This window comes from Elephantulus edwardii, unplaced genomic scaffold (assembly GCF_000299155.1).
Source record: "Elephantulus edwardii isolate Elephantulus edwardi_28Jun2011 unplaced genomic scaffold, EleEdw1.0 scaffold00095, whole genome shotgun sequence".
Taxonomy (NCBI): Eukaryota; Metazoa; Chordata; class Mammalia; order Macroscelidea; family Macroscelididae; genus Elephantulus; species Elephantulus edwardii.
In genome coordinates, this window is record NW_006399845.1 from 6,752,394 (window position 1) to 6,779,371 (window position 26,978).

General features: G+C 41.5%; 1 protein-coding gene across 2 annotated transcripts in view; it reads right to left on the bottom strand.

Moving 5' to 3' along the window:
• The window catches only part of ARHGAP26 (Rho GTPase activating protein 26), a 636,281-nt gene that overhangs the window by 422,554 nt on the left and 186,749 nt on the right, over positions 1-26,978 (bottom strand). For both annotated transcript variants that reach the window (XM_006891116.1, XM_006891115.1), the window contains exons 6-9: positions 16,655-16,765; positions 6,917-7,021; positions 5,033-5,162; positions 2,961-3,061 (exon numbers count right to left, since the gene is read on the bottom strand). In XM_006891116.1, the coding sequence (XP_006891178.1) occupies positions 2,961-3,061; positions 5,033-5,162; positions 6,917-7,021; positions 16,655-16,765 (447 nt within the window). The remainder of the gene's footprint in view (positions 1-2,960; positions 3,062-5,032; positions 5,163-6,916; positions 7,022-16,654; positions 16,766-26,978) is intronic.

Below are 26,978 nucleotides of genomic sequence, written 5' to 3' on the forward strand. Positions count from 1 at the left end.
GTTGACTATGATGGGTACCTGGGTTGTTTCCAACTTTTTGCTACTGTGAACAAAGCAGCAATAAACGTTGGTGTGTAAATATCTGTTTGGGTGGCAATTTTGGCTTCTTTAGGGTATATTCCCAGCAGTGGAATTGCTGGATCAAATGGTATTTCTATTTCCAACTTTTTAAAAAAGCACTATACTGCCTTCCATAGTGGTTACACCATTTTACACTCCCAGCAGCAGTGAATAAGGGTTCCAGTTTCTCCACAACCTCGCCAGTATTTGTTGTTTGCTATTCTGTTGAATTTTGCTATTCTTATTGGGGTGAAATGATATCTCATAGTTGTTTTGATTTGCATCTCTCTTAGAGCTAGGGATTTTGAACATCTCTTCATGTGTTTGTTCACCATCTGAATGTCTTCTTAGGTGAAGTGTCTGTTCATATTCTGTGCCCATCTTGCAATTGGGTTGTTTACCTTTATCTTGTTGTGGCGCTCAAGTAGTCTATAAATTCTAGATATAAGTCCCGTATCACACATGTCATTGACAAATATTTTTTCTCAATCTGTGGCTTCCCTTTTTACCCTGATGGAGAAGGTTTTGGATGTGCCTAGGGATTTGATTCCTAGAAGGTCTGATTCATCTATTTTATCCTCTTCTGGTCGTAGAAATGTTTCAAACAAATAATATGGCTCCAAGTAGCTCACAGGAAAAAACACAAATTCTCTGTCATCACAGAAATTCAACTTCAACACAGGTCCTAAAGAATTCCCACTGAAAATGTTCAAAGGAATGAAATTTTTTAAAAAAATTCAAACTCATCCTGGGAGTCAGAACCATCTAATTCTCCCATGGGTTTTCAAGGCTATAAATTGCATGGGAAGAACCTGTGCATCTTTCTCCCATGGAGCCACTGGTAGATTCAAAGCTTCAGGAAGCAACAGCCTTTGGGGTACCAGGGCCACCCCATATGGACTATGCCATATGAGCAAAATATCCTAAAGAAAATAAAGATTCATAAGGAAGAATGAACAGAAATAAGAGCTGGCAGAAAGATTTGCAAAGACTTACAATACTGGAATAACCACACATAATAGAAAAGCAGTATACTTACTATGTTTAAAGAAATGGTAGGGGAAAATCACAACTTTTTATACACACACACACACACACACACACTGAAAGATATTTTAAAAAAGAATATTTAAACATGAAAACTTAAATGAAAATGTAAATTAAATTATTAATCAGGATCCATTTTTAAAATGGTTCAAACTGAAGGTAGTACCAACAAATTTTCTACAATGTAGTCTAGAGAATCAATGGCACAAAAAAAATTTTCAAGAAAGAGGGTGTGAGATAGGGAAATATATAGAGAAAAATGAAAATGTTTAATCAGAGTTATAGGAGAATATAATAAAAAGAATAGGAGGAGGAAAAGCTCAAAGTAATAATTCCACAATGATCAGATACTGAAGGAGCAAACCTATGTGAACTGGAAGTGACAGTTTGATGTGGGATCAGTAAATTTGTACCCTAATTTTTAATTTTTTGTTTTTTTCTTAAAAAAATAAGAGGAGCAAATCTTCAAAACCATAGTAAAATTTACATTTACACTTACATTTCTACATCTATGCTCCTCACAGTGAAATGCAGTACATTAAAGAAGGAAAAAACAAAACAAAACCCCGCAACATATTAAGGGCAGTCAGAGAAAAGATGGACCACCTAAAAGGGAAATGCACTGCACTGGAAATGCCCAAAGGGGACTGTGTAGCAGGAGGTGAGTGACAACAGCCTTGTGGAAAAGAAAATATTATAGTTCTCTAAGGAGCTCCCCAACAGCAAAGATACCAGGAAGCCTCATGTAGCTGACAGTGTATTCTAAACATGGCCCCAAGAATACCTTCCATCTAGCCCACTGCTCTTCTGACATTCTTCCCATGGAGAGGTGAGGTATGTTCTCTCCTACTGAAATTAAGGGGCTTTCGCAACTGTCTCAACCACAGATAGCCCAACAGCAACATGTGTGATATCTGAGAGAAGTATCCCACAAAAAGGCAATGTAGCTCTTACTTTAGTTGCAAAAACACTCACTCTTGACCACTTTAGCTATCCTGAGGCCACCATATTGTGAGGAAGTCTAAATTAGTTCAGCAGTCACATGGAAAGGCCGTGGACTCCCCTGAGAAAGAGGAAAAGGAGGACAAGAAAAGAGCAGGCGAGAGGCAGAGACAGCTGTGTCTGGACAGCCACCAGCTGTTTTAGACCTCCACTGTCCATCCAGCTCTGACACCACCTGACTGGAACTGCATGAGAGACACTTGAGACCGACTCCAAAGGCTTGCTCATCCCCTAACCCCCAAGAGCTTTGTTAACAATGAAATGGTCAGTGTTGTCCAGAACAAAGGCTGCATACTGGAGTGGACCTGGGGGGGAGAGACTACTTTTCAAAGAGAAGAGTGAACTGGGGGGAGGGGTGGGCAGGGAGAAAAGTGCAACAATGAATGAACAGAAATCCCAAGTTTCTGTAAATTTTCATTATAATTAATAATAATAATAAAATAGAAAAAAATGAAATGGTCGGTGGTGTTTCAAGTCATTAGCTTTAGGGATGATTTGTTACACAGCAATAGGTATCTGTAACATACACCCTGCCAACTGGCAGTTTCCCAGCAAATGAGAATGACATGAATCTGTTTCACAGGAGGAGGTCATCTGAGATTTTTTTTTCTCATTTTACCACATGTAATACTGTAAGGATGTGAAATACAATAATCTTTCTTAACTACAGGTCCTAATATAACTTAGAGCTTAGAATCATTATCTGTTTTTCATTATTCTTTATCCTGGAATTACTGTAGAAAAAAAATTTTAATTACAGTAAAAAAGCAGAAGTGTTACTTTATGTATCCTTTATTACCAGTGTATGTTAATCAAACAAATTAAGCATGAAGTTTTAAAAATGTACTCACCCCCTTCCCTCCTGACTTTTGGTCAAACGGTACCATGGTGATTTGTTTGGAATCCCGCTGGTATGTACAGTAGTGCTTCACCCAAGATGTTCCAAAGTGACCTGCAAGCAAATAGGTCCTGTGAAACAGCTACACACATCCACTGTATACAGCGTGCCCTAAGTGGAGAAACACTCAACCTATTACCTACAGTGTGCACCTACTCTTAAAGTGCTTCTTGGCGCAGGACATTAGCCACACCAGTGAGAAAAGAATAGACAGAAAGCTGATCCCACAGGCTGGAAACAGAACTGACCCAGGGCTCACCCCCAGGGACCAAGAAAAACTGTTTCCCACTAGTGCTACATCCACTAGGTCTTAAAATATAAGGGAAGTAGAGTTCCCTGGGGATATTAATTCATATTCCCATCATCAATCTCCATTTAAAGTTTCCTCGCTCTTCCCTGACAGGAGTGAGATGAACGAGTAGAGAACACTCAGGGCTCCTCCAAGTGCTTTCCACCACTCGCATCTGGGGCGATGACGTCTTGCTTCCCACACAGCTGCTCCAGCATCTCTGCTTACAGATATACTGGGGCTCTGACCTACTTCCAAGGCCCCAAATTTCACTTTAGTAGAACTAAATAAGATCTGAGACAGAGAACAGGAAGACTCAGAGACAAAAGACACTGAATAAAAGTGACCCTGTAGCTCCAAGTGTAATCTAAAGAGCCATCCCTTAAGAAGGGGTCACCCAGTCAAGTTTCTTCAAAGTCTCTTATTTGACCAAGTGCTTGCTCAATTACTGTATTTCTAACAACACAGTACTATTACAGAAGGAGGTTCTGCCTGCAAGGACCACAATTAATGTTCAATAAATTCTAGGTTCCCAAGGGAATGTTCAGCTACAAAGAAAACAAACCATTTAGCAATAGAGACAACTCTTTTCCTTTCTTTGGAGAGTAAACTATGAAATTACTATCAATCGCGCAGACACACACTTATGGTGCAATGTGGTGGTGGTGGTGTTATATGGCAATGAGTGGAGTACAATTCATAGCAACTATGAATAACAGGTCTGAACCCTGTCCTATCTGTGCCATCCTCATCATCATGTCTAACATACTTGAGCCAACTGCAGCAGTCACTGGGTCAATCCATCTGGTTGAGGGTCTTCCTCTTTCACTGAACCTCCACCTTTCCAAGCATGATGTTGCATTTCCAAGGAATAGCCTCTCCCAACAACAAGATCGAAGTATGTGAGCTGAAGCTTTGTCGTCTTTGTCTCCAAAGAGCGCTCTTGTGTACTTTCTCCAAGACATATTTATTTGTTCTTTTGGCAGTCTGTGGGAGAATCCAGACTCTTGTCCAACACCAGAGCTCAAAGGCATCATTTCTCCTGTCATCCTTATTCATAATCCAGCTCTCAGATACATAGCAAGTGATCAGAAAGATCATGGCCTGAATCAGGTGCACAGTACTCTTCAAACTGTGATCACTGTTTCTCAATAATTTAGAAAAAGTTCCTGATATTAGACTTTGCCAGTGCAATACATCTCCTGATCTCCTGACTGCTGGTACCAAGGGTGTTGATTATGGACCCAAGCAAGATGAAGTCATTAACAAGTTCAATCTTTTCTCCATCTATCATATTGTTGTCTATTGATCCAATGGTGAGAATGTTTTTCTTCTTTTTCTTGACGTTGAGATGCATTCCATATTGAAGGCTGTAGTCTTTGATTTTCTGCAACTAGAACATCAAGCCTCCTCACTTTCAGCAAGCAAGGCTGTGTCATGAGTCTTCCTCCAATCCTGATATTCTTCTTCATAGAGTCCAGTTTTTCAAACAATTTGCTCAACAATTAATGGACTCAATTGTTACTCATAGGTTTGGAAGGTCAAGCCCATCCAGCAGTTCTTCATAAGAAAGATCTAGTGATCTTTCTAAATAAGTCAGACACTGAAATGGAGCGTAGTTCTATCCTGACACTTACGGAGTGGGCACGGTTGGAAGTGACTCGGCAGCACCTGGTAGAAATACCCTCTCCCTTCTGAATAAAAGGCAACTGGGTGTTGGCAGTTAAAGTACTTACGTTTCTCCTGGACATACAGGTACCCTTCCATGGTGTAGGGACTGATGGTCTTATGCTCAAGGGGATTCTCCTTCATCTTCTTCATCAGTGATTCCACTTCTGACCTGGTGCCTTCAAAGCGATTTCTCGTCTAAGGTGAAAGGAAATTCATTCAAATAAAGGAAACAGAATCCCCATTAACAATTCAGTACACTCCCTTAATAGAGAACTTGGATCTGAAACCAGGCACTAGGCAAATGTTCACTCCTAAGTAAACTGTGGCCTTATAGTGGTCCTATGTTACAATGACTCTCAAACTTTAGTGACCATCAAATTCACCTGCAAATATCCAGACCTCACCTTTAAAGATCAACTGAGTACTTCAACTGGACTTGAAAAAAGTATTGAACATACCATGGACCACCAAGAGAACAAACAGGTATCAACTTTTGCCATGGAGGTTAAGATTTTGAAGCTCTGTCTCACATTCTTTGGGCACATGGCCAGGAGGGACCAATTCTTGGAGAAGGACATCATACTCAGAAGGGTGAAGAGATAGTGCAGGAGAGGAGGCCCTGGATGAGACGGATTAACACAGTAACTGGGGTAATGGGGGTAGGTGTGCCAGAGTCAGTGAGACTGGCTCTGGATCGGGCAGACTTCAGAGCTCTTGCCACAGGCAACTCGAATGCACATAACAACAACACTGGACTAAGATATATGGATTTTAAACAATCATTCCATGTGACTGGAGTTCTGTGGATTCATGAAGCTTGTAGTGGGTATGATGGTCCAATGCTCAGACCCTCCTTTTATGACTTGAGGAATCACTTCTCGGCTGCAGGGAATATGCCTGCTGCTGGCTCATGGCTCAGTCCCTCATGGCAAGTGCCTTCAGAGGAGAGCTGCTTCCTTCAAGGTGACTCCTCTCCCCAAGGCAGTCTGCACCCCAACAAGTAGAAGTTTAGGGCAAAAGGGGAAGGGGCCAATGCAAGCCTGCCTCCTCACACCCCTCCCCCCGGTTTTCTCTCAGGACCACTTGGAAGGATGAGCTTGGCTCCACAGCTCCTCAGCTACCTTCAGCCTCTCACCAGTGTTTCTGTGGGCAGCACATCCCACTAAACCATCTTCGCACAAATCTTTGCTTCTGAGAACCTTGATCTAAAAGGAAACTATATCTCATGAGAGATTTTCTGAAACTCCACAGTGTCTTGTTCTCTAAAATAAATGATTCAGAGAATCACATCAAGGAAAGGTTCCAGACATCCAGGAACCATTCAGTACAACTCATATGGATATATATGTGTTTCCTGCAAACACGGACAGTAGATAGTAAACGAAAATCTAGAGACAAAGAAGATCTTTTTAAAGAAAACACCAAAACAAGGCATAATCACATTGAAAGAGTGGGATCCGGCTCTAGCTAACCAAACGACAGCAGACAGGAAAGGGTACGCTGTCAGAAATTTAGGGAAGAGAGTGAACAGAGCACATGCCCTGGAGGCTAATGTGTGAGGTCCATGCTCATCTCAGAGTCCCACACTCCAAAGACTGAAGTGTCTAGACAGTTTGAGGCACAGCAGGGAAGCTGCGCTGGGCTGCAGAAGGATTTCTACCATCAAAGGAAATCCTGACTCCAGGGCTACCTATTTAAATCATAATCATTAACAGCACTTCCAGAATATAAATAGTGCTCAGAAATAATTTAGAAGAGGATGAGGGTCTGACATGGGCCCACCAAGCACCCTTGAAACGCCTGTCCCCCAGTTGTCCTTGGGATTCCAAGCAAGATCCACCCATCACTGGCATTCCAGTTAAGCTGAGGAGTCTCTATGGCAACCAGGCCACTTTCCCCCCCCCCTTTTATTAACCATAGAAAGGAAGTCTGTCCCTCTGCCCACTCACATTCTGTATACTAATGGTCAGCTGCGTCTTGAAGTCGCTGAAATCCTTGGCCAGTTCATAACCATGGTGATAGAAAGTGAAGAGTCCTTGCAAAAAGGCCAGGAGCTGTATCGGAAGAAAAAGGGCAAAGATCACATAGTAGATTAAAAAAAGGTACCACGCATCTGTAAGTGAGTTCCCAGAACTGCTCCAAAAATCTAAAGTAACGTAAAATAATTGGCACCATTGAGCGAGCACTTCCTGTGCACCAGGCACTGGCGCCGTGGCTGTGCCTGCCACCTCACTGCCTCTCGCCACAGCCTGAAGGGTCGGGAATACTGTACTCCCATTTTAGCAATGAGGAAGCCGCCTCAGAGAGGTTAAGAAACTTGCCCAAGAACACACAGTAAATGACTAGTGTTTGAAACCACGGCATCCCATGCTGTTACCCTGCAGGTCTCAAAACCTCCATAACAAAATCATAAACTGAAGAGCCAGGCTCCAGCTCAGTTTCTACCACATGCATTTACAGTAATCAGTTATCACATAAAATATCGAACCTAAACTGCTACCATCAGGTGGATTCTGACTCTCAGTGGCCCTGCGGTGGCCCTGTGGCACAGAGCAGAACTGCTACAGAGGGTTCCCGAGGCTGCCACCTTTACAGGAGCAGATCACTTCACCTTCCACCCACAAACCAGTTGGTGGGTTTGAACCACTGACTTTTCATGAGCAGCCCAAAACCTAACACAAAAAACCACTAAGACTCCTATCAGAGTGTGGTTATTTGATAGGCCCACATCTGTCATCTAAGAGGCAAAGTCTGATCAAAGACAATCATGCAGGTTAGACTTAAGCCCTCTGGTGTGCTTTCCTTAGTGTATTCAAATGTAGAGCAAGTTTCTTTATTAAAATACTCCCACATTTCCAAGTTGTCATTTATTATTTATTTCCCTTAAACATTAATTTAAATCCCTTCTGCCTAAAAGGTAAACACACTCACCATCTAGTCTTGCATTCAGTGAATAGTGAAAACATCTGTTCACCACACCATTCTCCCAACATGCTTTCACACACTTAAAAACTATTACAAATCCCCACCCTGAGTCCATCTTCACTTCTCCAAGCTAAACAACCCCTTGGAGATCCTACATCCACACCTCTCTGTTGATATGCTTTCCTGACCCCATTCAAGACCGACACAGCTGGCTACCATTTCCATTCTCAACCTGAAGAAGAAGGCTTAGAAGGACCCCGTCATAATTCTATCACACTTTGGGGACACCCCTTCTCTACCTTCATCTTCTCACTGCCAGGTCCCATTTTCTCTCTGATCTACCTCTATCACATTCTGCCAGACACATTTGTCTTATCTGATGGTGTTATAATTAGTTTTCAAACCCTTTTCTTATTAAGCATAATGTTAGATGCTATTGAGTCTATTCTTTCTGTCTGACACACATCAGCTTCACATACAGCAGAATGAAACACCGTCCATCCCCAAACCATTCTCACAACTGTTGCTATGTTTGACGCCATTATTACACTCACTGTGTCAATCCATTGCATTAAGCATCTTCCTCCCTTTTTACTGACTCTCTAACAAGTGTGATTATCCTTTCCAAGGATTAGTCTCTCCTCAAAACACACCCATAGTACATGAAGCAAAGTCTTCACCATCCTGTTGCTAACAAGCTTTCTGGCTGCTGTACTTCCTCCAACACAGATCTGTTTGTTCTCCTGGCAATCAACACTATTTCAACATTCTTCAGCAACATCAAAATCCAAAGGCATCAATTCTTCTTTGGTCTTCCCTGTCTACTGTCTAGTTTTACATGCATAAAAGGTGATGGAAAATACCATGACTTGAGTCAAATACACCTTAGTCGTCAAGGTCACAACGTTACTTTTTAACACTTTTAAAGAGGTCATTTACAGTAGGATTTGACAGTGCAACACATCATTTCGTTTCCATGGGCATTAACTGTGGATCCAAGTTAAAAGGAAACCCTTGCTTATTACTCTAATTGTAGAATTTCTGTTTTCTTTATGTTGAAGTGTAATCTATGCTAGGAGCTGTAGTCTTGGACTGTCATTAGTATACGTTTCAGCTGAGTGGTGACCATAAAGATATTTTTCCATTTTTAACATTTTTAAGAAGCCTTTTGCAATGGCCTTTGACTTAACTCTCCACTTCTGAGACGAGTCCTCCTAATTTCCATGGGAGGCTCTTCCTCATACCTGCTCTCCTACTTTCCCTGCGGTAAGAAGGTAAGTAAAAACCAAAGAATGGGCTACTCTATCTGAGCTCAGAATAGGTCTTTGTTTACAGCCTACTTTACTAAAACAAAGCAAACCAAAAAAACAAAAAAGCTCTGTATTGGAAACTCAGATAAACCTAGAGTATAACAAGATGGCGCCTTGACTTCCCTCTGCCTTTTCCCCACTTTTACATAGAGTAGGCTTTGCTGGATCCTTTGGTGATAAAAACAAAAAAAATCTAGTGATCTCATATATAAACTCCTGACATAAATCAATGACATGGAATCATCAAACACTAAATAGAAATTCTCCAAAGATGACCCAAGTCTTTGGATTTATTCTTTATTAAACAGTTTTGAGAAGGCGGCCCATATCTTTCCTTCTAGATTCCAGTCATAAAGGAAAAATAGCTTTTATGCCAAGTCTGGCTCTGATATTGACAATGAAAACTGTGCTTGACCTTCTCTCAACCTTGCCCATCGCAACCTTTGTATGACTTGAATGGTGGACTTGAATGTTGAGGCACTGAGCCATCACCTACTCAAGAATAATACACAAAGTAATAGTGAATCCCAAGGTCATTCTTCCTATTAGCTTTGATTTATCCATGTTTAAATAAACAGGGCGTCTCTTGCTCAGGGCAATTAGATTTTATTGCAATTAGAAAAAAACTGTCAAGCAGCTCAGGAAGACACCTCCCAGGCATACACGTTAAGCACTCCAAAGGCAAAAAAGTACTAGTAAGTATTTTCACTTTTGCGGCTTTTGGTGTCCGGCCTCAACTGACCATTTCTCCTGTGGGAAATAGTGCCTCAAATATTCTTATTTAGGACACATTCCTTCCTTCTCCTGTCACAGTAGCTTCTCTCCTCCCCTTCTTTGCAGCCCCTGCCCCAAACACTGCGGGAACCTTTCACTACTGGGAAGAAGTAAAATCCCCTCCTCCAACATTCACAGAGGATAGGAGGGACTTTGTGCTTCAGAGAAGATCTGCTAGTCAAATACAAAAAGGAAAAGCTTGTCACAGCTCCCCATGGTTATCAGATAACAGAGGTCAATGCTTCCACAGAGGCTCCTCCCTAAGCCTTGGTCACAGCACAGGAAAGGAAATACCAAAGAAATGAATCCTCCTGATGACATGTCCAGAGCAAGGGAAGAGACCTCCTGTCTCCCTTTGGCTTCCCTATCCTTGCCGCCTTCTGAGAAAAACTGTAAGCAAAGCTTATTCTGACTTTCCGGCTGGCAACAAACATGGATTTTAAAAAGAGCAGCAAAAGTCTAATGGCTCAGTTTTGTAAATGCAGCCCTGGAAAGGAGCTGGGCTGCCAACTCAAAAGTATGGAGTTTCAATCCACCAGCGGCTCCTCCTGAGGGCAGATGGGCAATCAACACCCATGCAATTTCCTGCCCCTGAAAAATCCACTGGAGGGTCAACTGTGTGTCAGTTCTGACTCAATGGTACATAACAACAGCCTCATTCTGGGCTGATAATTCTGTTTCCATTCATAGCAGAATTATCAAGAATCACTTATTCACTCGGCAAAGAGCAGGGCAGGCAGCAGCGTGAAGAAGAGCTAAGCTCTGCCAGAGCTGGGTTAGGGAAGACGGTCAACTCCAGTCAGTTCCTTAACTTTAGAAAGACACTGTCAAATCAACTCTGACCCACGGCAGTCAACTGTGTAAGCGAATGAAATGCGGCTTGCTTCTAGTCCTCAGGACCACCAGGACGATCACGTTCAGCACTACAGGTGCTCTCCGTCTGTTTCATCTAAGCGCTCTCTCTCTCTCATCCTCACTGGCCTCCATCTCCCCAAATACGGTGTTCCCCTGCGGTGACTGTTTCTGATGGGATGCCAGTTAGACAATGCTGCAGGCAAGTTAGACAGTGTTCTTGTGCATAGGCATAGCGTTGCTTTAAGTCATGGTCAACTTGATGGTCCTTAACATGTTTTCTTAAATATTTTTACAACTCTTCCCTCCTAGACCACCTGGTGGAACTTGCCTATCATGAGTGATGCTGTTGGTATTTGAAATTATCAGTGGTATAGTATCCAAAATCAGAGTGACATACAAGCCACTAAAGCATGACAAACTGACAGATGAGTGGTGGTCCTCTTGTCTGTTAGGGGGACAGTAATAGTACCTGTGAGGATTAACTGAGATCATCTATGTAACGGGCTCAGCACAGGGAGCCAGAAGGAGTTTTTCAGCAGGAGAGAAGTATCATCAGACCGATGTTTTCGGAGACGCACAATGGCCACACTGGAGAAGGGGGGAGGATGCAACAGACTGAAGGGAAAGGATAAAAGGCTGGCGCAGGATGGGGCAGACGACAAGGGCAGTGGTAAGACACAGCACTAAGAAATATTCCGAAGGTGAAGCTGAGAGGCTGTGCTGCCGGCAAGCATGGAGACAAGTTCTCCGTAGAATCAGCTAACCTTCAATTATGAAAACTCAGAGAACAGAGGGAACGTGCTTTCACCTTCACAAAGTCAGTATGTCATTATCTGCAATCCAAATCTCAAGAACATTTGGTACCTCAATAAGAAAACAAAGGCTTCCGGGGCAAAATAAAATAAAATGAAAAGGTTCAGATGCCAGAAACCTGATTTTACTTCCTGGGAACACTAAGAGTGTGTTTCTTTCTCTGAAGGTCAGTAATAACCTGGGACTTGGAGTTACTTTCCAAGAAAAAAATGAATGTGGTCAGTGTGTATGGGGATTCTTTGAAGGGATAGAAGATTCCCTTGGCTCCTTGACTGCAATCAACTCAAAACAAACATTCACCTCAGATACTCCAACAGTTACGTTCAATAAATGTCTTGCTGGTCCACCAGTAAGCAAGTACATACTACGTTTCACAGATATTAAGAGCCAGACAGACTTTCCTTGTTCTATTAACCAGAAATGACCTTGGACAAGTAAATAAATTTCTATTTCATCTGAAAACAGAAATAACAGTACCTGCTTCAGAACTGGGTGGGCAGGGAGGAAAATGTGCAACAATGAATGAATGGGGGTAAATATTAAATAAAAGTAATAGGCTGTAAAAAAATATATATATGTTGCATAAAAATCAGTAATAAACACATTTAATTTAAACATTTTTAAAAAAAATAATTACATGACATAATGCAAGGATACATACACATTGTACTGGGAAACTCTTTGTCTCTTACCATCTTTATGATTGTGGGCTTTACCTCTAGCTGTCTGATCCAACTTGAGTTGATCTTTGTGTATGGCATGAGATGGGGATCCTGGTTCAGTTTTCTGCAGTTAGCAGTCCAGTTTTGCCAGCACCATTTGTTGAAGAAGTCATTTCCCCAATTTGATAAGTTTTGTTTCTTCACCGAATGTCAGCTGACCATAAATGGGTTGATTTCTGAATTTTCAATTCTATCCCACTGGTCTACGTGCCTGTCATTGTACCAGTATCATGGTGTTTTGGTTATTACACTGCATAGTAGGTTTTGAGATCAGGGAGTGCTATGCCTCCCACTTCCTTCTGATTTTACAAAAGTGCTTTGCTTATTTGAGGTCTCTTTCCTCTCCAAATAAACTTACCAATTGCCTTTAATATCTCTTCAAAAAATAAATTTATCTGTTTGGGATTGTAGTTAATGTGTAAATTGCTTTTGGTAGGATTGTCATTTTTACTATATTGAGTATTCCTATCCCAAACAGGGAGCATTTTTCCATTTATTTACGACTTTTATTGTTTCTTGCTGAATTGTTTTGTAGTTTTCTTTGTAAAGGTGTTTTGAGTCTCTAGTTAGGTTTATTCCAAAATATCTCAATTTGTGGTTAGCTACTGTAAATGGTATTGCTTTCTTATTTTCCTTTTCTGGGTTTTCTTTGTTACTGTAGAGGAATCCCACTGATTTTTATATACTGATCTTGTATCATGACACTCTACTAAATTGGTCTACTAGCTCTAACAATTTTCTTGATTGAGTGTTTGGGGTTTTCTGTGTACACTATATCATCTTCATATAGTGACAGTTTCACCATCTCTCTGCCAATGTGAATGCCTTATATTTTCTTCTTTTACTGCATTGCCTTAACAAGTACTTCCAATATAATACTGAATAGGAGTGGTGACAGCAGACATCCTTTTCTGGATAACACCCTATTCTTAAGGAGAATGTCTTTGTCCATTGAGAATAATATTGGCTCTTGGTTTTGCATATATACTTTTCACTATGTTGAGGAACTTCCCTTCTATTCCTATTTTGCTGAGTGTTTTAATCAAGAAGGGGTGTTGGATTTTGTCAAAGGTCTTTTCTGCATCAATTGCTAGGATCATGTGGTTCTTATTATTTGCTTTGTTAATGTGATGAATTATGTTGATTGTTTTTCTTATGTTGAACCATCTTTGCATAACTCTTATGAATCCCACATGGTCATGATGATTTTCTTTTTTTCATTTACTGTTGGCCAGGATTTTATTAAGGATTTTTGCATCTATAGTCATGAGAGATATTGGTCTGTGGTTTTCTTTTTTTTGTAATATCTTTGCCTGGTTTTAGTTTTAGAGTTTGCCTGTTTAATAGAAAAACTCTGGGAGTATTTTTTTATTCTTTTATTTTTTTTAAATAATTCAAGTAGAATTGGCGATAGATCTTCTTTGAATGTTTGGTAGAATTCAGCTGTGAAGCCATCTGTCCAGGACTTCTTTTGTGTGGGGAGTCTTTATATGACCTGTTTAGTTTCTTCTTTTGTGATGGGTCTGCTCAAGTGTTCTGCATCTGTCCATGTCAATTTGGGTACAGCCTGAGTTTCAAGGAATTTGCCCATTTTCTCCAGGTTTTCAAATTTATCAGAGCAAAGCTTTCATAATTTCCTGGCATAAAGTGGTGAGTGCATCCCAGGCTACATCTATTAACTGAAACAAGTAAACTGGTATCCCATCGATTCCTGAAGCCTTATTTTTTGCCAATGCCTTCAAGGCAGCTTCCCGTCCTCTTTCATTACCATTGGCTCATGTTCATATGGTACTTCCTGAAATTTTTCAGGGTCAATCTATTCTTTCTGGTTCAGTGACTCTGTATATTCCCATCATCTTCTTTTGATGCTTTCTGGATTATTCAATATATTGCAACATGAGGCTTAAATTTGTTTTTCATTTCTTTGAACTTGAGAAACGCAGAGCAAGTTCTTCCCTTTTTATTCTTCAATTTCAGCTCCCGCACATTCCATTATAATACTTTGCTTTGTCCTTCCGCTTTGCCTTTTGAAACCGTCTATTCAGCTACTTCACTTTGACATGTTTTCCTTTAGATTTGGCTTCTCAACGTTCCAGTGCAATCTTTAGAGTCTCTTCTGACATCCATTTTGTTTTTTTCTTTCTCCTCTGTTTTTGTAATGACCTTTTGCTTTCTTCATGGATGATATCCTTTATATCATCTCACAACTCATCTGGTCTTCTATCATAGTGTTCAATGCCTCAAACCTATTCTTAAGATATTCATGAAATTCCAATGGAATTGATTCAAGATCACATCTTGATTCCTTTGGGCTTATTTTAATCTTCTTCAGCCTCAATTTAAACTTGCATATGAGTAATTGATGGTCTGATCCACTGTCTGTCTGCCCCTGGCCTTGTTTTGACTGCTGATATTGAGCTTCTCCAATGATTTCTTCCATAAATGTAGTCAATCTGATTCTGATGCAGCCCACTGGGTGAAACCCACGTGTGAAGTCATCTTTTGTGTCTTTTAGAAAAATTATTTGCAATGAAGAAATAAAAACTTGAATCACTGTATCCCAGAGCACTTGATTGTGCTCATAAGGAACCTATACCTGAAACAGGAGGCTGTTGTGTAAACAGAGCAGGGGAGCACTGCATGGTTTGGAATTGGGAAAGGAGTGTGTCAAGGATTATTCTGTCTCCATACCTGTTCATTCTTCATGCTGAGCAAATTATCTGAAAAGCTGGACTCATGAAGAGGAATGTGGCATCAGGATTGAAGGAGACTCATCAATAACCTGTCTTATATCTTATACAGATAACGCAACCTTACTTGCTGAAAGTGAGGAAGATTTGAAGCACTTGTTGCAAAACATCAAGAAATACAGCCTTCAGTATGGATCGCATCTAAATATCAAGAAAACAAAGATTCTTAACACATGACCAATAGGCAGTGTCATGATGGATGGAGAGGAGATTGAAACTGTCAACAGCTTCATCTTACTTGGGTCCACAATTAACACACTTGGTATAAGCAGTCAGAAAATAAGGAGACACATTGCAATAGAAATATTTGCAGTTAGGGACCTTTTCAAATTATTGAGGAGTAGTGATGTCAGTTTGAGGACTAAGGTGTGTTTGATTCAGGCCATGGTCTTTCTGAATACTAGCTATGCATCCGAGAACTGGATAATGAGTAAGGATGACAGAAAAAGACTCTGAATATTGCACAGGAGCATTGAGGAGCCAAAACAAAAAGAAGAGATGCTGAAATAAAAGAGATGAGAAGAAGATTTCAAAGCTCGAGAATACAAAGTATTATAACTGAATGTATACAGCTGGATTTGGAGAATAAAAAGGAGAAGAACTTGCTCTACAAATTCTCAAGCTGAAAGAACTGAAAAACAAATTCAAGCCACGGGCTGTAATATTGAGAAATGCTATGAGCTAAATACTAAAGGATCCAGGAACCATTTAAAGAAGATGAAGGGAATACAGAATCAGTGCACCAAAAAGAATTGACTGAAGCAATGAGGACTCAAGGAATTTTCCAGAGAAAAGATGGCAGAGTCAGGCATTACACCCTGAGGTTCAAGGTTGCAACACAGTCAGAAATAATACGTGTCCCAGAACTACCTGGAGGCTTGCTAAAACTGCTTAGTAAATCTGCATGCCTAAGAAAATCCCAAAAGTTTATAAAATAGAAACTAAGAATGGCAAGGTCTCCACTTAAAACAGAAGTTACTTCAATGTCAGTTTCTTAAAAGTTTTATTCTTATTTGCTGAAGGAAATTATCATTTTTCAAATGTATGCAGATAAGAAAACTAAAGCTTTTGTCAAGTTCAGTGACTGAGTATTAGTTAAAAATTGTAGGGTCTAAAAAAAAAAAATAAAAATTGTAGGGTCTGCAAAAGTTTTAAATGAAGTGTGAAGCCCATGTACTGTTAGGTGAATTCTAAGGAGCCCTGGTGACACATGGGTAAGCACTCAGCTGCTGCTAACTGAAAGGTTGCCAGTTCAGACAAACTTAGGAAAAAAGACTTGGTGGTAGCTGTTAAATGCTGCTTATTCCAGCTAATGGCCACACAGCGCATATTGGCTGTTAACCCAACGGTTGGTGGTTTGAATTCCATGAGCAACTCCACAAGAAAAAACTGAAGCTGTCACTTCCTCAGACACCTGAAGGAAGGGTGCCACGAATCAGAATCCACTTGACTGCAGTGAGTCTGGTTTAGGTCAGAGAGTCAAATTGGAGTGGGGGAAAAATGAGTGGGTCTATTGTAAACCCTGGGCATCTACTTACAGGTTCCACGAACTCAAACATCTTTCGCTCCTGGACTTCCTGCACCTTGAAGACGTACTCCAGCGACACTTCATAGAAATGCTGTCGGACCAGGTCTACTTGGTTGTCTGCCTACAAGCAGGATATAATTTAAGACAAAAATAAATTCAGAATGTAGGTGAGCATTTAACAAACTAGCCAGAATATCTCTGGAGGTAATTTATAAAACAACTCAAATAGACAGCATAAAATAGAAATAATAATAAGTTAAAATAAGACATAACTTTAATAAGATAGCTGAGCAACTAACTTTGTCCCAGGAACATCATGCCCATAAGCCAGACCAAATCAGCCACCAACTAGCCGATTCCCACTCATGGTGTTGCCATGGGTTTTAGACTCTACTCCACAAGGCTGTCATGCTAATGGCCTTTTGGAAGCAAACTGTCAGCCTTTTCTTCTGAGGCATTTGCATCTTTCTATTAGTTGTCGTTATTGTTAACCGCTGTCGAGTCAAGTATGACTCACAGCAACCCTAAGAACAGATCTGAACCCTGTTCTATGCTGCGCCACCCTTACCATGCCCCACACATTTGAGCCCGTTTCCATAAACACTGTATCAAGTCTATTTCTTTTACGGTCTTACTCTCTTTTGCTGACCCTCCACTTTCCCAAACATGATGCCCCTCTTCAAGGAAGAGCTTCTTCTAAAAACGTGCCCAAAGTATGTGAGACAAAGATTCATCATCCTTATATACAAGGAATATTCTGGTTGCACTTTCACCAAGATACATCTGTTTGTTCTTTTGGCAGCCCATAGGATATTCAGTACCCTTCTCCAACGTCACAACTCAAATGCACTGATTCTTCTCCTGTCATCCTTATTCACTGTCCAGCTCTTGGATGAGTAGAAAACAATTGAAAAGGCAGCGGCTTGAATCAGGTGCATCTTAGTGTTTAAACTGACATTATTTTACTCATCAAGACTTTGGAAAGAAGCCTCACAGTGGATGTTCTCAATGCTGTACATCTATACATCTTTTGATCTCCTAACTGCTGGTACAAAGAGTGTTGACTACAGATCCAAGGAAGATGAAATTACTGATAGTTTCAATCTTTTCTCCACCTATTATGATGTTGCTTATAGTCCAGGAGTGAGGAATTTTGTCTTCTTGACATTGAGCTTCAATCCATATTGAAGGATGCAGTCCTTGATCCTCTGCACCAAGCACTTCTGGTCCTTCTCACTTGCAAGCAAGCAAAGTTCTGTCATCTGCGTAATGCAGGTTACTGAGAAGTCTATCTCCAATCCTGATGTAACATTCTTCTTCACAGAGTCCAGCTTCTCAAATTATTTTCTCAGTAAACAGACTGAATAGTTATGAGAAAGGATACAACACATACCTTTCCTGATTTTAGACCATGCCGTGTTCTCTTGCTCTAGACAGCTTCTCTGGTCTAGTTATAACTTTATTATGAGCATGATTAAGTGTTTTGGAATTCCTTTTCTTCTCAATGTTAACCATAGTTTGTTATGATCCACACAGTCAAATGTCTTTGCATAGTCAATAAAACATAGATAGGCATTCTTCTGGTATTCTGTTTGCAGCCAGCATTCATCTGCTATCAGCAATGATATCTATCCTTCGAGTCATGGCTTCTTTTAAACTCGATTTGAATTTCTGGCAGTTCTCTGTCAACCTACTGTTGTAGCTATTTGGGGATGATCTTCAACAATATTATGCTTGCATTTGATTTAATAATAGTATTCAATAATTTCCACATTCTGTTAGATCACCTTTCTAATGATGGGAACAAGTATGGATCTCTTCCAGTCAGTAAGCCAGATAAGTTCTCCAAATTTCCTGGCACAGAATAGTAAGTGTGTCCAGGGCTACATCACATCAATTGGTATTCCATCAATTTCTGGGGCTTTTTTTTTTTTTGTCAATACCTTAAATTCAGCTGGGACTTCTTCCCTCATCACTATTGGCTCTTTATCATCTGCTACTTCCTTAAATTTTTCAGCGTCCACTAATTCTTTTTTGTACAATGACTCCAAGTATTCCCTCCATCTTTTTGTTGTTGTTGTTATTATTATGCTTCCTGGATCATTCAAGATCTTGCTCATAGAATCCTTTAACATTGCAACTCGAGGCTTCATTGAGTATGTTTTTAAGTTCTTTTCAGTTTGAGATCTGCTGAGCAAGTTCATTCTTTTTAAACCCAGCTTGAATTTCTTTTTCTCCAACTCTAGCTCTTTGCACATTCCATTATAGTACTTTGTTTTGGTTTCTGAAGTGTTCAATGTTAGTAACCATTTGTGCCACTGAGGGACTCAATTACCATACCCATACTGTTGGGAGATGCCACTGAGGACGTCCAGCCTCTACTCATTATACAATCCTAAAACTACTTCCACATTTAGCTATCTGTTAGAGCAGTCCCTCTTCCAGTACCAAATTCTTAGTTATCTGGTGCTGCTGTCACAGAAGCACTACAAGGGTGTAGTTTTAACAAACAGAAGTTTAGTTTCTCATAGTTTGTAAAGCTACAAGACCCCAGGCCTGTGCCATCCTCACAATCACTGTGGTGCCCGAGTCTGCTGTTACACCCACTTTGTCATCTCGTTAACAGTCTTCCTCTTTCTTGCTGACACTGTATTTTACCAAACATGATGCCTTTCTCCTGTGAGATGAAGGCTTCACTACTACGCGTATATCACCTTCCTTAATCTTCACTAAAGGAAATGACTCAGAGGCAACAGTTTTTGAGGGTTTTAAAAATTATTCTTTAATAGCAGTTTAAAAATCTGTAAGAAGATACTATCTTTACCTCTAGTTTACAGAAGAAAAATGAAGTCAGTAAGGAACCTAAGGTTATAGCTCTGATAGCATTCCTATCTTTCTGACCTTTGATCATCATTAAACTACCAGACATTACAGATTCCTTGACCATAGAAGACAGATGTTTAAAGAGAAAAAGAAACCATAAGAGTCATCCCCATTCCATCTTTCTTTTTATTTATTTCTTTTAATATGTTTATATTGTGTTTCATTCATGTACATTGTGTCTGTTCATTCCATCTTTCTTAATAAGCGAAAGGGTCTGTGAGAGGACAGGGAATTGTATCCTATCACCATGTTTATCATGAAATTCAGAAAAAAAAACACACTGTTCGGCTCGTCCTAGATGCTTTCTTTGTGACATGAATAAACTGTCAGTTGATCCCAAGCAGAGTAATGACATTGTTTCCTTTGAGCCTTGCCTGTCCCTCAGTGCAAGAGTACATTTAGGTATCTGCACATTCTCAGAGAAGACCCCTATAACCCTGGTGATAAATGAATATGGGTGAGCAGCAAGATGCTATGAGATCGCAGCTATCACTACAAAGCTCTTAACATTTCCACATGTGTCCACATCAACCCATTCATCCCAGGCAAATAATTACACTAAAAGCACATTTTTTTTAACCAAGAAAAATTAAAAGTGAATATATTTTCCATAGAAATTAATTTCCTGAAGTATCCAGAGAACCGTCTATACCACACTTTACTAAGGCAAAGCCCCTGAATGAGTATTTCTGTCAATATTCCTTTATCAAAATGCATGCAGAGTAATTGTGTGACGGTCTAATACTTCCCAACTAAGGGCCCTAGCTGGTACAAATGGTTTACACTAGGCTGTTAGCTGGAAGGCTGGCAGTTCAAATTCACCCAAAGGCAGGTCAGAAGAAAGGCATGAGGCTTGGTCTCTATTTAAACAGCAGCCAAGGAAACCCAAAGAATAAGCTCTGCTTTGTAACACAGGCCACCACACATCAGAATCAACCTGATGGCAACTAAAAACAACCTGGCATTTTAAGAATCTGGTAAGCTGTTCATTCATTCACTCAATCATCATAAGCAGAAAAAAATCTTCCTGCATGGAGCTTGCATAATCCTGAGAAAAGGAGACAATGAGCAGATAAACCATGCACATAACAGAAAATCACAAATTCTGGTCAAGAGCATGGTTCTATGATGCAGCCCAGAAAAGTCCTCCAACCTGGCAACTTGCTTCCTTCCTACTTATGCACTTAAGTCACCTACTGAGTACAACTGGAACTGGAAGGCTGAGAAGGAGGTTTTAGAAAAATCTCAACCCCGTTACCAAGCATGTTACTTAGGCAACTGTGCTGACACAGCACCCACCGGGGCTCCTGCCAGCTAAATCCCACAGTCCTGCAGCCTTTCAATTCCCTTTAGTGCAAATCTAATCCCTCTACACTCAGGGTTGCATCACCTCTCACACACTTCACACCTTCTGCCAGCCTCGGCTTGCCACTGTGACCGCAAAAGCAAAAAGAGGCATTCTGAAAATGTGCCAAGTGCCTCCTCCAGTGAGGCAGGGATGAAGCAGCAGGAAGGAAGCACCTGTAGAAAATGGGAGCCCAGTCCAGCCTCAAAGCAGAGCCGACACCTGGGCTCCCAGGGCTACCATTTACTAGAGGCTGTGCCCCACCCTAGTCCCTCATCTGCTCTGTGTCTCTCTTCCACATCTGAAGGAGAGAGATGATATTATCTGCTCTTGCTGATGAGGAGAGCAATTTCACAGAGGAAATGAGCTAACGGATGTCAACTATTAGAAACCAGTCAAATGCTGTGGGGGTTGTACCAGGCACTTCAGTGCTGATGGGCTGCAGTCCCAGCCTCTAAATGGTCACATCAACACTGGACAACTAAGTCATCTCCACCCCACAGCCAGACACAATAGCTTCCTTAACATATGCATCAGGCCACCGCACAGCCCCTGGCCTCTTTCCCATGGCATCCACAATGGCCTCCAGGGTCCTATGAGATCTGCCCACCCCTCTGACCTCACCAAACTCCACCTTAAGACCTCTACCTGTGCTCCAGCCACTAGGGTCACCCCTCGTCCTCTACCACCCCAAAACTCTCTCCTGTCTCCTAGTCCTTGTACTTGCTATCCCATCTGCCTGAAAATCTCTTCACCCTGGATGAATAAACCATCCACTTATTTACAGCTTTAGTCCGCTTGGCTCCACAATCAACACTCTCGCACCAGCAGCCAGGAAATTAAAAGATGCATTGCAATGGGAAAGTCTGCTGTTAGGGACCTCTCTGAAGTACTGAAGAGCAATGGTGTCTCTCTGGAGACTAAGGTGCGTCTGATACAGGCCACGGTCTTTGCCATCACTTGTTATGCATCAGAGAGTTGGACAATGACCAAGGAGGATAGAAGGAGGATTGATGCCGCCTTTGAGCGGTGGTGCTGGAGAAGAGTATAAGGGTACCATGGACTGCTAAGAAAACAAACAGATTCATCCTGAAGAGGGTAAAACTTGGAGGCAAGGATTCTGAGGCTCCGTCTAACATACTTCGGACATGTTGCAATGAGGGACTGATCCTTGGAGAGGGCCATCATGCTTGGGAGGGTATAGGGACAGCGCAGGAGGGGAAGGCCCTCTATGAGGTGGACTGATTCAGTGACTAGGGTAATTGGGATGGGAGTGTCAGAGACAGTGCGATTGGCACAGGACAGAGCAGAGTTTAGGGCTGTTGTACATAGGGTCGCTATGAGTCGCAAGCGACTCAACGGCACATAACAACAACAACATTTTTAACTTCAGGGAGCTCTGAGGGCAGTCGTGTTATGAACCCAAAGGCAGTGGCTCTCTGCCTTAGGAATATGGGAGAAAGACAGGCCATCTCCTCCTGTGGGATGACAGCCTCTTGGAACCCACTGGATGGTCAGTTATGGTTGGCTCCAACTCAACGGTAATGATTTTGCGGGTTTGGGGGTTTTTATAAAGTTTCTTTTTAACTTCAATGCACATGAAGAAACACTTTTCACATTCTGACCCAATAAGGATCAATGTATAATGGTAACCAAAGTTTCACAAAATGCTCAGTGTATTTATATGCTTTTTATTCTGTTCTGGACAACTTTGAGATAGATTGTCACAGTCACTGCAAAAAAAATGGTCTCAAATACAGCCAGGGTTGTGAGGACAGCAGTGGGCTGGCAGCGTTCTGGAAGCTCTCTGTTCTCTCATCCATAGGGTCATTCTGGGCTGCAACTGATAAAACAGCCCATGACAACAGAAGTAGCAGCTGCTGACTTCATTTCTTGACCCAATTATTTAGATTTTTAAGGGGGAAAAAATCCAAGGAAAGTAAAGGGGCAAAGGGTGAAAAAAGGGGAAGTGTGGAAATGACTAGGATAGCAGAGTTTAGTTGGTGGATGGAGTGTGTGAAAGACTAGGAAAGATTCAATAAGGACTTGAAAAGACAGGATAATAACAGGAATAGTTCAATCAATTACATAGTAAATAATTATATAAAATACAGTGTATATGCATGATTGTATGAACTACAATGTAAATGACAGACTGTATAAAACACAAGATATATAAATGAAATATAATATAAACAAATTACTGTATGCAAACCAATTTTAAAAAGGAAATTTAAAAAAAGAAACACCAAAACGTGAAGAACACTGTCCTCAATACCTCACTCTTTGTCCTTAAAGACCAGTTCAAACGTCATGTTAGATGAAAGAAAAAACATCTTTGACCATATTACCTTCAATTGGTTATTCTAGTATGTCTGTATCTTATCTCCTGATTACATCCTTATCATTATATTGCCTGTAAATGTCACCAAGAACAAAGACTTGGCCTAATTTGTCCACTTTCATATCCCCAGTGCATAGAATGGGGACTGGCATGCAATAAGATAAAATAGCTGCTTGTGAAATGAATCAATCTCCATGCCAGCAGCAATAAGCACCAAAACTGTGAGGAAACACCTGAAAGAATTTCTAATGGAAAAAGGAAAAAGAAATGCCAAGAATTCTGTCTCTCCGGCCCATCTGCCTGCTCACACACTGAGCCACCGATTGCATTCATTGCACCTCACACCCCTCTGCCAGGAATCACAACCAGGACTCCAAGTGACAGGCTGACCACTCAGGAGCGTTTCTCAGCCTGCTACTCAGGAAGCTGTACTCTGTTGGACTGTTCAATACTCATCAACCATTCTGTACTTTTCGGGGAGGGTGGGAAGAGCATGCCCTTAGTTCATGAAGACGGGTACTTCATTTCATACCCCATAATATACTCAATGCCTACTCAATCTTTCACAGAGACGTGTCCAATGGATTTATGTTGCATCAACAAATACTGATTGGTTTTGAAGCTAGCTTCTAGGTCTTTGAAGAAAATAGTCTTTGCAAAGTGTCCACTAGATGGCAGTGTCATTCCACATGACCGCAAAAGTGTCCACTAGATGGCAGTGTCATTCCACATGGCCGCCCTGTAATAGTAACCTCTGAAGATCTAGGGAAGAACTAGAAAATCACCACCAGATAGCTGGAAGACCTTAAGCTAATTACTACTATACCTTGATCAGAACATGGAATTAAGTTTCTTCACCTGTAATTTGAGGAAGGTGGACCTTAACACCAAAGCAGTCCTGCTCTCTGAGTATCTGCATGACAATGGCATTGAATAACAATGCATAAAGGACCACAATCTAACATCCCTCCCAGGAGGGAGAAGCAGACAGCATGCAGGAGGGGAAAGGGCTGGGTGAGCATGTACCCTCCAAGCCCTCAGCCAGAGTTGACTAGTGATGGGCCTTCAACAGGCTACTTAATTTCGGGTCCTCAGTTTGCTCATAAGTAATATGGAGGTAATATTGTATCCATACCTCATAGAGATGTGAGAATTTGAGATTTCATGCAAAGTATTTAACATAAGATGTATTAAATAAATGTTCACATTTTGAAAACATCAACATGACAGAATCCGTTCCAACAACAATCCTCTACTGGGTTTCCAAGACAGAGCAGGGTTTAGGGCTGTTGTACATAGGGTCGCTATGAGTCATAAGCGACTTGATGGCACATAACAGCAACAACAAATCACAACAGGAAGTCTGTCCATCTTTCTCCATCAGAGCCCCTGGGGGATTTGAATTGTTGGAGATGTCCACTTCTGGGTAATTGTTGTTGTTGTGAACTGTCAAGTAGGAACCAACACAAAGCTGACCCTCTATTGTCTATCTTTCTTCCCAAAAAGCAGCTGGTGGATTCAAACCACGTGCCTTTGGGTTGGCCGCACAACTTCTTACCACTAAGCCACTAGAACAGGAGTCTAAATTTTGGAGAGGCCATACTGTCTGGCAGCTGGAATCCACTAGCAGCTCCAAAGGAGAGATGGACATTTACTTCCCGTGAGATTGACAGCCTTGGAATCCCAGTGAAGGGTCACCTGTGAGTCCATCCCAACCACAGCAATGGCTGTGAGTTTTTGGTGGCTTTGTGCCAAGTGAGCTACACTGCTAAACAAATGTAGAAAGAGGGACAGCGTCCTCCCGCTAAAATTCACACCCTCAGAAATCTGACAGAAGGTGGCTATGAGCGGGAACCAATTCAACAGCAATGAGTCACTGAGTGTGCCTCATTATTATTGGTGCTGTCAGATTTTTATTAAACTTAATTCTAATCAGGTACAACTGACAACCAATGCCTAAAAGAGGGATGAAAATGGTACAAGTATCGACACACAGTGAGAATTAAAACCAACTTCACAGAAGAACGTGTGTATGATTTTCTGGATGGAATCTGTAATTAATAAATTTTCCCCTCAATGAAAAAAAAATTTAAAAAAACAACAACAAAACACAAACACCCAAACAACTCTTTAAGCGCTCCATCCTGCATAGGAAAAGGTCTCTGCTCCTCAAATAGGTGTACAAGGTCCTTCACACCTGCCTAGTCCTCAGGCTCATGTCCTATAATGTGTGCACTGCGGCCTCACAGCACCAACAAGCCCTCCCTGCCCTTCCACCACGTCCTAGAGAGTCCCCACCTACAGCACAGGGCCACTTCAGACGCAACCTCCGGCTGACTCTCCTAAGATCTTATTCACACCAGAGACGGCCCTCTTGACACAATATGATGAAATTATTCATTTACATATGCAGCTTCCATAATGGACTTTGAACACTAACAGGCCCAACAATGTGCTCTGGTCCCCCTGAATTCCTCTAACCAGCTGTGGTCCAAATCTGACTTTATGATGAATGAGGTCTCTCTCTGATGCCTCCTAACATGCTTATTCCCTGAATGTCCCTTTCCCTGAATCTCAGCCCTCCCATTAAGATCCTGTTCCACCTGCTTAGAAACACTGCAACATATTCAAACATGCCCTTGGGAAGATCCTTCTGCGCTGCTACTAAGACCCACCTCTCCAGCCTGGCATTCCCCTCTCCAGCCTGGCATTCCCCGATTGAGGATCTTGGTCAAATCCCACTGTCTTTAGCTCAACACACTGCACCTCCTTTGGGCCTCACTGTCCTGTCATTGTTGTTACGTGTCATTGTGTTGATTCTGACTCAGAGCGACCCTACGCACAACAGCTCTGGACCCTGCCCTAAGGTCCTGAGCCAATCTCAATGCCTCCACACACTCCATCAGATCTTACTAGAACTATAGAAGGAATCCATATTCCAGCATCAGCCAGTAGAGGGCAGTGTGAAAATACACACACAAAAACCCAGATTCTTCCAAGGGGATAAGGTGAGTGCTTCCCTGATGGCACAATGGCTAAGCATTCTATTGCTAAGTTTAAAAGGTGGCCCTACAAACACATTCAGCAGCTCTGAGGCTAATTCCGCGATGAAGAAGATCCTATGGGAGAGTTCCACCCTGTCATATGTGTTCACTGTGTTGAAATCAACTTGATAGCACTTGACAGTGGAGCTCAGAAAGGCTAAGAAACTTGCTCCAAGTCATGCAGTGACTACGTGGCAGAGAGAGGTCCTTGAAATGAGGTCACTCTTTGTTGCTTAATTTATGTTATGTAGCATAAGTGTTCTAGTACTGGACTCGTTTTAACCAAAGAGTTGGTAGTTCAAATGCACAAAGGGGCACCTTGGAAAAACTCTGCTTCTGAATGGTGAGAGGCCCCGGAAACCTGTAGCGTATGCAGCTCTACTCTGCTGTCTTAGGAGCTGCGTGAGCTAGAACCTCTCAGCAATGACAACAGCTGCTTAGGGTTCTGGTGACGACAGGGAGGTGAAGATTGTCCTAAAACTCCTCCCAGCCTAAGTCTGTTATACTGAGACAGGGGTGAGCAAACCCGGAGAAGAGGCCCCTTCACTCTAAGGAACACAATGCCTTCCCTGATAGCTGTGCATGAGATTCCTCACGCCTCTGCTCAACTCTACACAACTCTCTAATGGTGCTCTGTAACCCAAACCATAATTTATAACTGCTTACAAACTACATTGTTGGACACACCTGCAAATTTTGAAGTATAGCCCAAGCAGGC